This window comes from Parasteatoda tepidariorum, chromosome 5 (assembly GCF_982258835.1).
Source record: "Parasteatoda tepidariorum strain Cologne lab strain chromosome 5, Ptep-v5.0, whole genome shotgun sequence".
Taxonomy (NCBI): domain Eukaryota; kingdom Metazoa; phylum Arthropoda; class Arachnida; order Araneae; family Theridiidae; genus Parasteatoda; species Parasteatoda tepidariorum.
Window position 1 is genome coordinate 92,858,514 of NC_141759.1, and position 16,598 is coordinate 92,875,111.

The 16,598-nt window shown below is 30.9% G+C and overlaps 1 protein-coding gene across 1 annotated transcript; it reads left to right on the top strand.

Annotated features, from left to right (window-relative positions):
- Positions 1-3,274: 3,274 nt before the first annotated feature.
- On the top strand, positions 3,275-14,847 carry LOC107446411 (transmembrane protein 59). The gene is made up of 6 exons (XM_087164529.1): positions 3,275-3,561; positions 7,411-7,513; positions 9,132-9,214; positions 10,970-11,150; positions 12,083-12,288; positions 14,334-14,847. The coding sequence occupies exons 1-6, from the start codon at positions 3,421-3,423 to the stop codon at positions 14,454-14,456; spliced, it is 837 nt and encodes a 278-aa protein (XP_087020655.1). The 5' UTR covers positions 3,275-3,420; the 3' UTR covers positions 14,457-14,847.
- Positions 14,848-16,598: the final 1,751 nt, after the last annotated feature.

Sequence of the window (16,598 nt, forward strand, 5' to 3'; positions counted from 1 at the left end):
AAGGTCACCCCCAGGAACCATTAAGATTGACACTTAGTTCGTGAAAATCCGATCATTAGAACGAAAGATATTCAGGATGATATCTTTTTTTTTTTTTTGCGGACTGTACGTGTTTCAAGACATCACAAAAATCTTTTCCTTCTTCAGTATTTATGTTTATATTGAAATCACCGCCATATCAGTAATTATAAATCTATACATAATAATAAACGCGGCTGTGTGTGTGTGTGTCTGTAATCACAATATATCGCCCCAGAAGCCTCGCCCAGGCACGAAACTCGGCACATAATTGTGTTTTGACATAATGAAGAAGTATTTTTTTTTCTTTTTCAAAAATTTGGATTAGTTTCTTAGTTATCAGTCATTTTGTAAGAAAATCTATGCTTTTTCGTCTTCAAAGAGCCATATTCAAGAAACTATTAAAAAATGCATATACTTTTCTCCACTCTTATAAATGTATGCTAATGCGAACCTTACAATTGAAATATTAATTTTCGACAACTTAAACCAATGATATAAGAAGGAATTAGTAATTTAATTGTAAGATTCGCATTAGTTTACATTTATCAAAGTGGATAAAACTTTAACTTTTGTACTAAAAATGTGGCAACATATTAGATACGTAAATAGAACGCTACGCTTTGATATATTTATCGCTGTTCATAATTGTTATAATAAGTTTTTCTTCTTCTTTCCACGCTCTTTTTTTTTTCTTAAGCGAAGACGATAAGGTAAAATTATACTTGAGGATGCCCCTTGGCGAAATTGGTGACTTATGTTTGGCGCTATTCCTGCTTGCGCGGAACACCGTGGTAACAGAAATAACGGCCAAAACATAATGATATTTCAAAAAACATTGGAAAATTTCAACAAAACATCGGATAAAGCTTGCAATGAACCCAATATAAGCAAAATTAATAAATCCAATAAAAAGGATTTTGAATCGAAGCAAAGATTAATGGAGTAGGTGCAGAAAGAAAAGGAAAAAAAAAAAAACAACTCACTTCTTCATTAAGCTTGAATATACTCAGATTTAGGTGCACAGAATTATCTAATAACAGTTAGATACTGTCTAAATTTATCGTGAATAGAATCTGTGTACCTCCATCGTCACATAAATTCGGCGAAATATGAATCGAAAATGGCGTTTGTGGTACCGATCTGGTGATGACATTTTTTTATAAAGTCCCTTTTTACGACTGCCCACATACCTTCGATCTTATTGACCAGAAGTAAAAGTAACCTTACCAGCCGGTATCTAACGAAGAACTAATGGACCTCTGAAATTACGCATACCGTTGAACATTAATAACGCTAAAATCTAAACCGTTGAGAATCACGATTGGGTTTCAACATCGCCCAGCTTGGCGATCAACCGCGATCACAAATTGGCGAGAATCAAGGGGCACCCTCAAATATAGTCTACCCGACGTTAATTTTTGTAGGGATATAGAAATAGAAATTGATACCATAAAAAAATTATAGAGAAATAGATACCATAAAAAATTAATTCGTTTTCGTGTTCTTTTCATGTATTTAAAGCAACTTTTGTATGCTTTTACAATTTCTGAGGCCTTTTTTTAAGAAAAAAAAACAAGTCTCCACCTGATAGTTATATTATAGGTTAGGTTACCATAGCAAAGTTACATCTTCAAACATCCTCAAGAGCTATAACACATCTGCAGCAGAACTGGATATGACGACAAAATTGCAGGACAGAAACACTTTAATTGTCCACTAATCTTCAGATTTCCTGCTATGTTTTAAAAAACTTTATTTGTGGAAACCTTTAGCGTGGCGGACAGCTGGCCGCCTTAGGCGGCTAGTTAATAATAAAAAGAATATAATAAACTCAACAACTTAATGCATATCAAAATTAAAAATGAAAAAAAAAAAAAAAAGAATTCTAAAAAAATTATCAAACAGCAGCGGTAGCCATAGCAACGCATGCGCACTGTTTACTAATACTCTTGAACATAGTTGAAAAGTGTGATGACGTCCAAATAAAGAGCGGACGCTATCAAACCCAAACCAATACCCATTTTGCCAATGGGTAATATTACAAATCCTCTTTCATCAGCAAAAATAATTAAAATTTTGAAGTTTAGAGAAGAGGCTTCAGAAGAGAGTTCAGATAAGCTTAGAGTTGTGGTGTAACTACCACTACAATTAATAAACATCAATTCACTAGTATAAAAAACACGCTAATTCGATTCATTCTTGTGATACCTTTTGATAAATGAAGATTTACTTTGTCTAGAAATTCTTACCCCTCATTGGTGACCTACAGACGTGATCTGAATTCGCCTATTTTTGACAGTAACTCCCTCTTCGTATTGAACACGCCTACAAACGTTGAATGATCTACATTGTAACAAAGATTTTGACTTAATAATTGGGGCTGCGTCCTTATCCTCCTAACGCTGTTGTAACTCGCTTATTATCACACACAATGGAATCCTGCACACACTCGACTGCTAATACCAACTCAGGAAAGACTATACACACAACCGTGAACTTAATACAGCTCTCACGACAACCTCTCGATACTCGATGAACTTCACACAGCTCTAACCACAAGCGCTCACAATCTGGTGGACTTAATACAGCTCTCTCGGTCTTTCGCAAGTACGGCAACTAGTGGTATCCATTTATCGGAGCCTATCCCTGTTAGAATTCTGGTGAGGAGTATTGTGGCGTAACTACCACTACGAATAATGAACATCTGTTCACTGGTATATGAAACATGCTAATTCGTTTGATATTTGAGGAAACAATTGATCGTGCACCCTCATACGTTGGTGTTAGCATATTGTTTGTACAGCGAGATTAAGTTCATTTTACAAATTTTCATTTATGTTTATATTTCGAGGTTGACATTTAGTGGGACTAGGTAAGAAGTGATTTATAACGATTCCTTTCTACTTTTTTTTTTTTTTTTTCAGAGACGATTCTTACGTCTTGAAGTGACAGATCTTCAAATAACGATTCTTATAACGCTCGCGCGATTCTATTTTTAAAACACAAATAATAAATCAAGTAACAAATACACGTATGCAAGAAATACTACGTAAAAGGATCTCAAAGCACAATCATCACGTTGTGAACCATGACCAAATTGCTGTAAAATACACCGGAAATAGTAGCGTACAATCGCATGAAAATGTTTCATTACAGTGAGAATAAAATTAAAGTGAAGCAAATGCGATCGATAGTTTTAGGCAACGGCAACATCGCTTAAATCCAGTTATCGATATTACTTCGTTTCAGGATTAAGGGACATCATCTTAATCGAGATAAAGGTTTTGTTTTTATACAAGAAAAAAATCGTATTTGACGACATTTCTGCATTATATTTTAATTTCAGAAAATATAGTTTTAATTTTTATTTAGTCAGACGAACGAAATTTATTTTGAAATATGCTTTATTTTCATCTTTTTCCTCTGTTAATTTTTAGTATTTTATGTTTTCACATTGTTTCTTGTGCTGTTTTAGAAAAATTGTTTAATGGAGCATCATCTTGTGAAACTGGCTGCGACACTTTTTTTGACAATTCACCTGTAAGTTATACCAAAAAAAATTAATTTTTTATTACTGAATAAATATTCTAAAAAATACCTTTATAAATTTTTTTACTGAATCTTACATCAAACATGTTTGTGAAAAATATTATGAAATCTAAGACGTTGCTACTGTTTTATTAAGTATTTTTATAATTCAATTATAAACATAGAATTTTATATTTTAATAATGTTTTTTTAATAATTTGATTTGTTCTCTTTATAAATTTTATAGTAATCATACTCATAATTTGATGTAATAACGCACAAGTAATTCATGTGCTTTTAGAAAGTACTTATTATAATATAGATACAGTAGGGAACCGATTATCCGGAACGATCGGGACCATCGCTATTCCGGATAACTGATTTTTCCGGTTTTCTGAATCGCTACCAAAAGCCGTTTTTTTTATTGTTAAACCCAACTAAAAAAAAAATATTAGAAAATAATCTTAAAAAGAAGAAAAAACGATGAAGTAAAACACTAATGATTATTTCCAAAATGATTGTAAGGTAAACATCTTTCAAAAAAGAAGAAAAATCCTAAAATTTTATGAGCGAAAATTATTATTATTTTTTTTTAATTGGCGGGAAAATTTATGGAATTTCGTTCAGGTTTTTTGGTTTTCCGGTTTTCAGAATTCCGGATAACGGGTTCTGTACTGTATATCCTTTCATGTTGTGAAAATAATTCCTGATGAATACAAATATGGAGAGATATTCTTATCGTTGTTTACCCAAAATTAGCACCAATTTTTGCGGCAACCTGTAAGAAATGAAGAAAAAGAAAGGGTTAAACTTGGGAAAGTAAATATCATATACACTGTATATATATGTATTTATATTTATTTCATGCTCGAGATAGATTTCCTTAATGGCATCGTCGCAAATTTTTTTGCCAAAATTTTGCTGATACCCAGAGAAGTACTCGAGAAATTAAAATACCCGTTCTAGAAGAGACCAACTCAATAGGTATAAAATCATCATAGAATGCTTTGTACAATTCTGTTTATTGCTTTTTGCAAAAAAACAAAAAGTAGTGCCAAACAACACAGTTTTACACTACTGTGGAAATCTATTTTCCAAATGCATGGTTATTGTGTCAAAGTTTTTTCATTAAAATAGTTTTCTTTTTCATAGTTAAATAAAAATTAATTTAAGGTTATGTTTTTCATAGTTGAAAGAAAATGAATTTAAAGTTTTTTTATAATGTTCAGTTACTTTTGCAAATAAACAGAATTTTTTTTTAATCTTGCATTTTAGAGCAATAATTTGAAAAAATTTTTCTTCAAAAAATAAATGTGCTTTTAGTATTAATACACATTGCATTTCAATCAAAATACAATCCCAACCACGTTGGCAGATGCAAATGCTTTTGTAAAGTCAAGACTATTCACCCTTTTAAAAATCAAAGCCCACGATCAAATAACTAATCTTGACATCAATAGGAAGACAGCCACTACTCTCATCAGACTAAGAACAAAACATCATAAAAACATGAAAATTTCTACAGATAGGACTAGAAAATATCAAAACTGTGGCAACTGTCTTAATGTGGAACTGACACTATATCACGTTTTTAACTGCCCTGCAGTCGCTGCAGGCCTTCCACCTCTTAAACTACCCCACAGAAGAGGATTTGTATTCATTTAATGCCATAGAAATAACAAAAACTATTCAAGCACACCATGAAATGTGATTCTATAGAGGATACGACACCAACCAACCCATTGCATTGCTTACAATTTGGTGGAATTTCAGCAACTTTTCTGGTCGACGAGATTTTTTACATGTACCACTCATGCAAACTCTCTGGCTGTCCGCTTCATTTATATTATAAATTTACAAGTGAGTTGGCATACAGTTATGGTATTATCCCCTCGTATAATATAGCTGAGGATTTAGTTTATAATAAATTATTCTAATTTTTTGATTAAATAATTGAATTTTTTTTTTTTACATTTCTGATAATGCACTTTTCATACGTAATCAATATTTTCTACATTTAAACCACATAGAGCTATCAGAATACCTAATCAGATATGCACTGGAACTAGTTTATGCACAGTTTTAGTTATTTATAAAAATTATAAGAATTTTTTTAATAAGTAACTATAAAAATAAGTAATTATTTTTTGGTGTTAGAAAAAAAAATGCAGCTGTATTAGAAAGTTTTTTTTTATTATTATTTTACCAATCTTCCTACTCTTTTATTTAGTTATTGTTTTTGGGCAAGCCATTTCATTTTTCAAGCTTTGTTTATGGCCATTAGTTCAGTATTTGCAGTTGAGTGTAATCTCTTATGCATTTTTTTATTGCGATTTTGCTCGTATATGCATGTTACAGTAGAGAACCAATTATCCGGGATGCTCGGGACCATCGCTATCCCGGATATCTGAATTTCCCGGTTTTCTGGATCGACCAAAAAGTGTCGTTAATCGATGTTTTATCGAACCCGAAGTACAAGGAAAAAGTGTAATGCATAAAGTAAGAGAAAAAAGAAAGGTACTCCTAACTTTAAAAAGAAAAAAAAAAATGGTAGAAATATAACATTTAAAAGAACAAAAAAATTTGCAAGTTTAGACAAGAAAATCAAGTTTAAAAAATACAAAATTCTCATATTTATTTTTTAAAAATAATTAAAATTCCAAATTAAATAATCTAAACAAAACCAATGATTAAATAACGCAATATATTTCATACCTAATTATACGGGGGAAACGATAAAATAAAAGGAAAACTTATTAATCTAAATAAAAACACTTGAAAATTATCGAACCGAAACGATAATTAAAAAAGGCACTAGCATAATTATTAAAACCCGAAACAAGGCAAGATCAACGGAATTCAAAAAAAAAAAAAAAAAACCTAATGATAAAATTTATGAATAAAAAGAATTAATTTATTGAGTGCGAAATTTATCGCGAAAAGAAAAAAAAATCAAAAGTAGTGGAATCAGAAAAACAAAACTGCAATCTGCTTCATAAAATAATCCTATGTTTAAAATAATAAACAATTCTCCTTTTATTTTATTTTTTTGTTGATAAAAACAAGATTTTTAATTACAGCAGATGTGATTCCACACCAAGAAAAACTTGTAATTGACACCGCATTTCCAAAGAATAAGAATTTATTCAAAAGAAAAAGATTTTATTTTTATTAGTCGATGTCAAATAAATATATTTTTCTCTTTTCTTTTTCTGTTCACTGATATGCATGCAATGCATTTTCCCCACCCCCCTCTTAAATCAAGCAGAAAACGAAATCAGCATGCCACACTCTTGAGTTTGATTGACGGCCTAAAGGAAAAAATAAAACATTCCTCCCTTGCCTGCCTTCAAGGTCACGGAGGAAATGACGTTTCTCTGGGTAAACGGGGGGAAAAGTCTTCCCCTTCCTTACATTTTCCTCTACTCAACTTCAAGGATGAGTCCAATTTCCGCTTTTTTCGTTCTAGTTTAAAATCGTTCTAGTTTAAAATGGCGGAAAATTCGAGCAAAATTTTTCCCGGTTATCTGGATACCGGATAAATGGTTCTCTACTGTACTTTTAATTAGGATCTAAATACACCCTTTATTTTTACAATTACAGTTTTTCCCCACATGTGTTAGTCCCCAACATGACATTTTTTTGGATTTTATGTCCCCCTATTGTGAAAGAGTTTCGCATTCTTGATCTAAATTATATTTTCATGTTTGATAAAAGGAGGTATTTCTAATGTCAGAAACAGGTCTTTCTAGATTTGTATTGATAATTAATGTTGTAGTTTGTATTGATGATTAATATTGTAAGATTTGTATTAGTATTTGTAAGATTTTGTATTGTAATAATGTTTGTTTTATTTCCTAGGGCTTACAGAAGTCTTGTGCTGAAGGCTGCCGTCTTTATACTGTAATCGGTCTTGCGAAAGATATACAGGATGTTAATAAAACAACAATATTGTGTATTGCAGGTAAATATTTTTTGTTTATTCTGCATAAGCATTTAAATTATTCAGTAAAACTATCTGATGTTCATATTGTAGTTTAAATGAAATCAAAATATCAAGTCAACTCCTGATTATGTGCAAAGTGGTTGAAAAACTTCACCTGTATATGTTTTATAAAATTAAAATGTCTATTTATTTGTAAAGTGTTTTATTAAGTAGTCAAGAATTTTTCATCACTAAAAATATTAAGGATAATGATGGGAATCACTGCTAGAAATGAAATCATGGACAAAGTTCTGTGTTGGACTAACAAACGAATAAAATGTTTTTGGTGTAGGCTTTTATGGAAATAAAGCATTGTGTTAAGAAATAACGCCTTGACAATGTATTCTGAGACAGCATCCAAATAGAGTATAGAATGGAGAGACAATGTTTCTTGGAAGGCAATCGTGACAAAATATCGGCAAAACATCATGACTCGCATTGACAAAAAAACATGTAATAAATCTCACCCGAAGTATTATGTAACAAAATATTATGAGACACTATCTCATGCAAACAAAGTATCACAAGGCAAAATACTTATGGTGCATAATAAAAATTTTTATTTATAGCAACATTTTATGTTCAAGACAGCCAAGGGCGGGCCTTGGACTTCTTCAGAATTGGATACCAGGTGGCTTTATCTTTAGCTTTGTCTTTTTATCCTGTAATTTTCATTGTTTTTAGATTACTATTTTGACAGTCTATGCACCTAATTAATAACAGCCTTTCTTTCTAATGCATGCTAGTAGGTTTGGCTATGAATACTTTTTTGGTTGTCCTAGTTCTAATTGGATGTCCAGTTCAAGATTTGGATGTTAATAAAATTATGTCTGGATTTTTGTAAATACTGTTTAATTCATGGTTCATAGCATTTTTTAAAGGTGCTTATTTTCTTTTTTTAAAAGCCCTTAAAGGTGCTTTTTTTATTAGGTGTTTTAAAAGTGCTTAATTTTCCCTTTTCTAAAATGAGATTTTTTTTCCTTTACCATGTCTATTTTCGCCACTTGTTAAACAAATGCATGCATTTGACATTGTTCTATTCAATGTTATTCACAATCTATTTCGGCGTGTCGTTGGTCCATAGTGTATAAAAACGCCTATCATTTTACATGTTTGATGAAATTCTTGCGAGTCTGAATCTGCGTCTACTGAGCTGGGTTTGGTGAGATTCTAGTACTCTCATGTTGTGCAACTCTGCTGTATTTTGCCAGATATTCTCAATTTCAGGCTTCATTTCCCACCCTCTGATGTTAAACCAAAAAATCTCTTGATCATTTTATAATGCCTAATATAATCATCAAACGAGTTCTTTGTTAGAATCTAGTTATTTTATCATGATCAAGTCTTTGAAAATTATTTTGTTAATGTATATAGTACTTGAAAATATTTTTTGAGTGCTTTAAAAGTACTTAAAAGGTTCTTATTTTTTGTTGAAAGATTTGGGTACACACCCTGTTAATTCTATATTATACAGTATTTGAACTACTTCATAGATAAACCCTTGAGCGGATAGTCAGGAGTTCACTGTAATATCTGTACATAATTAAAATATTATTGTTTGAACAAAGTTATTAATTAATAATATTTCTTTATTTAGCTTGTTCAGAAGCATTTGTGAATGAATCTGCAAATAATGCTTGTAATTATGGATGTTGTGCTTATCCACCTCCAGTTGAAACCGTAATTATATTTTCTTCCATTTTTATCTAATGAATTTTTGATGCTAAGCTTGTATGCTGAACAATGTATTGCTTTTGTAAATATTATTGTATGCAAAATAGTTTTTTTTTTTTTTTTAATTAGTTTCAGGGTTTACAGTCATTCTTAAATTCCTTAATTTTCTTTTTTTTAAAAAATGTCCTTAATTATTAAAAATTTTATTAAATGTCCTAAAATGTTCGTATTTTCCAAAATTTTGTTGTTAGTATTCCAAGCTAACAGCAAGAATAAATATTATTTAACTAAAAAAGAGTTTAAGAAATTTCAAATTCAGAAATTTTGTTATATGCATACCTGCCAACTTTTAATCCTTCCGAGGTTGATTTTCCCCAGTGGTAGTAAATTCGAATTTAAATTACAATTTTAGGCAGAAACATACACTGTATTTTGAAAAGGCTTATGCAGACTACCTCAACAGTATTACTTATTAATATATATGCTTAATTATTATAAAAATAGTGCGGTCAAAAAGATTATAAATTAAGTTTATAAATGCAAGGAATATATAAAAAGCATACATTTTACTACCACTTTAAAGATAGAAATAAAATTTTCCGCCAAATGCGTAAAAGTTGGCAGGTATGTATATGCCATGAAACAAGCATATAGCAAAATAAACACCTAAGTTTTCATAGTGTGTCTAGTAGTCTACTTCCATTGTTAGAGAAAATTGCCCTTGACTTGATGGTATAGAACGTTCCATGTGGGAGAAATAAATAAAAAGCTCTTATCTCCCTCCATCACTATATCATGGTTGATTTTCACTAGAGAATCATCATATTTTGCTACTATTTAACGATTTTCCGTATTTGTGTTATTTTTTCCACTTTTTTTATGTAAATACAGTCAGATCTCGATTTAACGAATTCATAGGGACTAAAAACATTATTTGCTAAATCGAGGATAATTCGTAATATCGGGGTCAAAATTTAAAAAAATTGACTTACCTTATGGAAAATTTGAACATATCTAATAAGCAAATACACAAAATAAATAGAAATTTTACACTTTATATTCAGAAACTTAAAATACAGCGAATGATTACACGCTGATTAATTTGAAATTTTAAAGTATTTCGTGAGTAAGGTTTGCTTATTTCCTTGATTTCTTACTTTAAAGAGTTCTTTTTTGACGTCGTGAAGAGAAGAAAGTGATCCTTCATTTACATCTTGCTGCATTATGTAAGTTTTCACTGTTTCCAAACTGTGCAAAGCATCAGAAAAAGTAACAGTTTTTACTGGAGATTGATTACTATCATCGACTTTTGTGTCAGAGTCACTATTCGTTGATTCCTATAAATCTACTTTATTAAATCCCGAAATTCAGTAAATAGGGGCTCGTTAAACCGGGGGTTCGACTGTATGTTAAAAAAAAAACAAGAAATTTTTGTGTAACTTTATTTTTAAAAAAATCTGAGTTTTCTTAAAAACGTTTCTTTTTTTTGCTTAAGTGCAGGAATTACTGAACTATTACCAATTGTATATCTGCGAATCCATGTTGGTGTCCTAGAAACTGCTCTCATTAGAGAATCAGCATTCTTAAATTGGCTGACAATTTATTCCTTTTCTTATATTCTGGCCCTGTAATTTGGAAAATCCTTTATTCTTTTAATTTCACATATTTTCTTAAAGAATCAGCGTCCTTAAATTTGTAGACAATTTAGTCCTTAATTCTTATATTGGAAAATCCTTTATTCTTTTAATTTGACTTATTTAGGAAGAGGTCCAAACTCTCCACCTTCTCACACCTTTGATGTATGTTAAAAGTGCATACAATTCTATGACACGTCACGTTAAGCAGTTTATATCCACCAGTTGGACAGTGTACGTTCAAGAAGACTCTGGAAAAATGATTGTTTTGCAGACCAGTCCAAAAGTTGTCGAAAGTTTGGAATATTGTAAGTCAACTTTTTCAATTCTGTTATTACTGTTTAAAATGAGAAATTAAAAAATTTTAAGTATATGAATTAATTTTGTTTTGTTGAATTGTTGCTATCCTCTAAATTAAGGTGTAACTTTATCAGGATTTCCAGTACTTTGGGATTATACCGTCTGCCATTTTCGCCAAACCCGATATTATCGCCAAAAGGTAGCTTCTGTGCCAATAACCGCAAATTTTATCAGACTTACCGTGTAATCCTTGACAACACGAGTTAGTGTTCTTTAGTGTAATTAAACAAATCTATGCGGCAGCAACTGTACAAGGATAAGGACTTGTTTGTTCACGCTTTAAAAGCTATCAAGGATTTTTGACTGCCAAAATGATTTGTAATAATATATACGGTTAGATTCTAGGATAATTTAGTGTGTAATTATACAAAAAATAGAGGTTTTTACTTAGTTTTGATTCTTTTTATTGCATATTTTTACACTAACATTTTTTGTTGTTATTATTTGATAAATTTAATGTGTTTCGAATGTTTCTTTTGGAAATTGTCTTTTCATTATGATGCCGCCAAACGATTTGCGCATTTTCACGAGCGTTGGCAGGTCTAACCCAGAGTACCAATTTTGCTTGTGTATGTTCTTAATTTCAGCCTTTCATCCCTTCAGTGGGTCGATAAATGAGTACCAAGCCTGCTTGGGAACTAAACACTGGGGGTTCCGCGTTCGGCTGACTACCTGACCGGAACATCTGCTCTATGGGCTGTTGCGCCACTGAGTTTAGTTTAGTTTATATTCTTAATTGCAAAAATCTATTATACTCCTAAAATTTCCCCTGACTTTGAAATATTTTGACTTTTTGTAGAACCCTTTATATGAAATGTGTATTACTTAAATTATAATTGTATGCACATCAGTTTTAAATTGCACATATATTTTTTTGCAGCTGTATCCAATGATGAAGACAGTAATTCCAAAGACTATCAATCGAACTGGCAAGAAGCAAAAGTTGATTGGATGGATTGCATTTCCCACCAATCGGGCATTCCTCGATGGATTTTGGTTGTGATTCTCTTTGGATTTGTTTTCGCTCTATTGTGGCTGTGCTGTGCAACTGCCGTTACTGCACCCCATCATCGTATATCTTCTAAAGTAAGAATTTATTCAAATGATCAAATTTTTATTACTCACTCATCTGTTGATCAAGACACTTATCAAAATTTTCCTCACTTTTTCTACTGTCGTGCCATTCTTTTTAGGAAAAAAAATCTATAACCTTCTAAGGTTTTTAAATGAGAGAAAAATCGTCTAAACTGACCCAGTTGGACACAGTATCACCGAGACCCTGAATTTTATTTGGGTGGTTAACTAAACAATTGGGATTTGTATGCAACACGTTAAATCTGTTATAACTAAAAGTTTTCTTGTTGGCATGTTGTGAAATGGCAAAATTAGTGGTAGTCACTGGGGCTCTAAATACAACTGTTTGTAATTTAAAAATTGACTGCTATTTGCCACCAAAATCCTATTTCTTTCATCAAAAATGCATGTTTTAATAAATACGTAATTATTATGAATATTTTATAGTATTCTGAATATTTTATTTCATGCTTGTTTTTTAAAAAATTTTCTTCATTTTAAAAATAAACCTTACAATTGCAATGTTTACCATATTTTGAGAAATGCTTAGAAAGTGTGGCTTTAACATTATTAATGTCATCTATTTTTTTTTTTCCTGTTGTAAGCTATTTGCAATTTTTTAAAAAGTGGCCACTGATAAAAATGCCACAATTGACCAGTTAAACAATGTTAAAATTTCTATTTTATTGCAAAATCTTTTTAAAAAGTGTGGAATTTTAAAAATATTTGATGGGGTGTAGACTATTTTTTTGGGAGGGGGGGGACTCTGCGGGTGAGAATGCAAAATGGGATCCATATGATGACACTGCCATGGGTGCAAGTCTTCCGTCCCCAGGACGGATTTCCGTCTTTCGAAAATGTCCGCGGACGGAAACAAGACTGACTCGAAGACGGAAATCGGATTTTTTCTTCTTCTGTCCATAAAAATATTTTTAGGTCTACGTTATTGGTCTATTTTCTTATGTCCTGTTGTTATTTTATCAAAAGACAGATGAATAAATATTTTTTGTACAGTATTTAATCTTAATGTATTATGGTAAAGCTTTCTTAGATAGTTTGCATATGTCGAGGGGGTATTGTGTATGTTAGGTATTTCAGTCAAAAAGTTTTCAGTCTTGGCCTTTTTTCCAACTTGCACCCATGGACACTGCTAGCGTTATAGAGTCCGACACAGATGATGTTATGGAATTTTTAAATGTGTAACTTTGTGGTATGCTTTAGAGTTTTAATTGTGTTAGATTTTGAAATACTCTCATCTTTACTTTTCTTAATTAAATTTTTTTTTCTGAACATAATTTAAAATATTGTTTCTAAAAAAATCTTTTATATGTAAAAAAATACAAAATTAATTGTATATAACATATTCAAGGGTGATTGTGAACCAAACTCAAAATTTCTTGAGTAAAATCATTAATGACGAATTTCAAAAAATGAATGTCTTTATAAATTTAAATTATTGATTTTCCATAACATGAAATTCTAAATAAATTATATGCAGCATAATTTAAATGAAAAATTATGTATAAGTTTACTTTTATGTCTAATCACATTTATTATTCTACCAGAAAAAAAAAATATTCGCAAATGAAATAGATGCCATGTATAAATTCTAGTTCTAATATTTCTGAATAAATTATACAAGAATTTATATACATAAATATGATCCATGATTTCTTGAAACTTCTTTGCCTTGGATTTCCAAAAACTTCCAGAGTGCTGAAAATTCAGATTTTTTTTGGAGCACAATCATCTCTGCATATTAAAAGTTGCTTATGTAAGGGGTAAATTGATACAAAGTTAATCGTTCATAAATGCATTGATATTTCACGAACTGCAAATGTCCAACTTTACTACCTGTGTCTAATTCAACTCCTGATTTTCATTAAATTTTAGGGGTTTTAAAATAGACTTATATATTGGAATATACATGAATTATTCACTTTACCATTAGTTAAATGTTCAATAACTTAATGTCTCGGCTTCCTACGTTTGTTATAGTTGTAGTTTACACAAAAAAAAAAAGAATTTTTTTTTAATGTATGTATTTTTGTTTCTAGAAGAAGGAACTTGGATTTCTTATTGTGTGTGAAACCAGCAAAGAGCTGAAGGCACCTTTGATACCTCTCAATGAAACTGATGAGGAAGCACCCCCACTACCACCAAAAGTTTCACTTATTTAAATGATTTAATCTAAATGTTTTGTTTCTCATATACTCTTGTATAAAGTATTGAATCTAATTAACCCTTATTAGATCATGCTCTTGGGCTTTCAATGTTGAGTTTTATTGATGTAGGGAATGGAAAAAAAATTATTGATTTTTAATTACTCATTTTGTGATATATAATATATTTTGGATTACTCCCCCTTCTCCCCTATCCTTTCACTAGTCAAATCTATGTAGCCCGTGATTCATGAATACCAAATGTGATTTTTGAATAAATGTTTCAAATTTTACTATTTATCACTTAAATATCATGCATTTATATTTTCTTTTTTGCATTTCAAACAAATTTGGTGTAATTTTATGCCACTTGATGATATATGAATAAATAAACCTTCATATAAGTTTATCTAAGACTTTTTGTTCAAGGTCCTGTCCTTGTTCTTTATTTCCTGTCATTAATAAAATTTGGTTCACAGGTGTGTATTTATCAAATTTAAACTCTGCAAACTTCCAGACTAAGTTATTACAAATTACATGTGCAAACTGTGATGCCAAAAAGAAGGTGGCGTATTTTTTTACAAAGATTTTGACCTAAAATATGTGCAGGTATCTGCGCACCTGGAAAGTCATGGATTTCAGTATGGAACAAACTTTAAAACTATTTCTTCGCGTGTCTTTGAACAGATAATATAAAATATCTTAATTGCGTGTTTTCTATAAATTGTTGCAGAAAATATCATTTATATAGGTTCAGTATTAGTAGCTTTATTACGGTTTTTGATTTGGTGTTCTTGTCCAGTTAGTGAGCACATCACAAAATTACGATAAAGTAAAACCTAGTTGAATGCAATTTTCGACAATAATTATTAGAAAACACGGAATTAAGATATTTTGGATTTAATAAAAATACCTGTTCAAAGCCACACAAAGAATCAGTTCATAATAACAAAGCACCCCTAGCGGCGTATGAGGACACATCTGGCCATTGGTTGCTGTACAATTATTAATCCTCATTGTGTGATCTATCCCAACATTTATGGGACACCCTGTATTTGGGAAATCCACTGGATTTTTCTCTTCATGTTGGCATCTTTGCTTACAGTGATAAAAGTTAATTTAGCAACAATGTCATATAGTTTGTCTAATGTAAGAACTCCCCTAGCTATTCGTCTGGTCCGGTGACTATGGTAACGAGGTATAACTATTTCAAGTAGAGGTCACTGTTTAAGACAGGTTTTAGCTCTGGTCGGCGAGAGAAAGGGAATCTTTCTTCGGTCTGTTGTGTTAACCCTAGTGTGAAGAGAAGCTACCCTCCCTGAAATGCGCTATTCGTGTTTCCATAGCAGCAGATCGCCTCAGACTTTGTGGCGGGAGGAGTTCTTACCGTAGACAAACTATAGTTTGGCAAGCATCAGGATTATGATAGAGACTACAAAACACATAAAAAGTCTATGAATAAATGCATGGAGTTCGTAAGAGTTTTATTCTGATAAGCTACACTTGAAATATAGTTGATACATGCAACTATAACATAAAAACAAAGGAACCCAATATCTCTTTTGGTTCTATAGTGCTCCTGCTATACAAACAAAGAATAAAACAGACGTGCAAGTCTTTTAACGAAGCTTATATTCTACAAATATTTGCATGCCTTAATCAATTATACAACTCTAGATTTGATTCTTAATAAATTGACCCTTTATGTTCAATATTGGAACGTTTTTTGTTGTTGCATTAAATGATCAAATAAATATCCTATCAAGACATAAAGGGTTAAAGTGAACAAAATATAGCTCTTTTTAATACGATATATTTACAGTAGAAGAAAGAGAAAAACCAACAAGCAATAGTTTATGTACACAGTGTTGAGTAGTTTACACACAATTGTAATAATAATTAATTTTACCAATATATTTACAAATAAAACCAAACTTTAATTAATTTCTTTAAAAAATTGTTTGATTTGTCACCGTCCTATTTAATCGGTTAGAATTGTGTGATTTTGAAATAATTGAAAGACAAATATCTTGCTCTAACCAACCCAGAATGGTTACATGCAAACCTTTGAAAGCATTGACCGGATAAAGCAGGTTTCCTGATTAAATTACAATATATAATCAAATTTAAATTAACATTGTTTCCTAAAAAGCAAATTTT

Excerpts from the sequence above, each read along its gene's own strand:
- LOC107446411 (XM_087164529.1), top strand. The coding sequence starts at position 3,421 with ATGCTTTATTTTCATCTTTTTCCTCTGTTAATTTTTAGTATTTTATGT. Across the intron at positions 7,514-9,131 it reads AACAATATTGTGTATTGCAG|CTTGTTCAGAAGCATTTGTG; the intron begins GTAAATATTTTT and ends TTCTTTATTTAG. Across the intron at positions 12,289-14,333 it reads ATCATCGTATATCTTCTAAA|AAGAAGGAACTTGGATTTCT; the intron begins GTAAGAATTTAT and ends TTTTGTTTCTAG.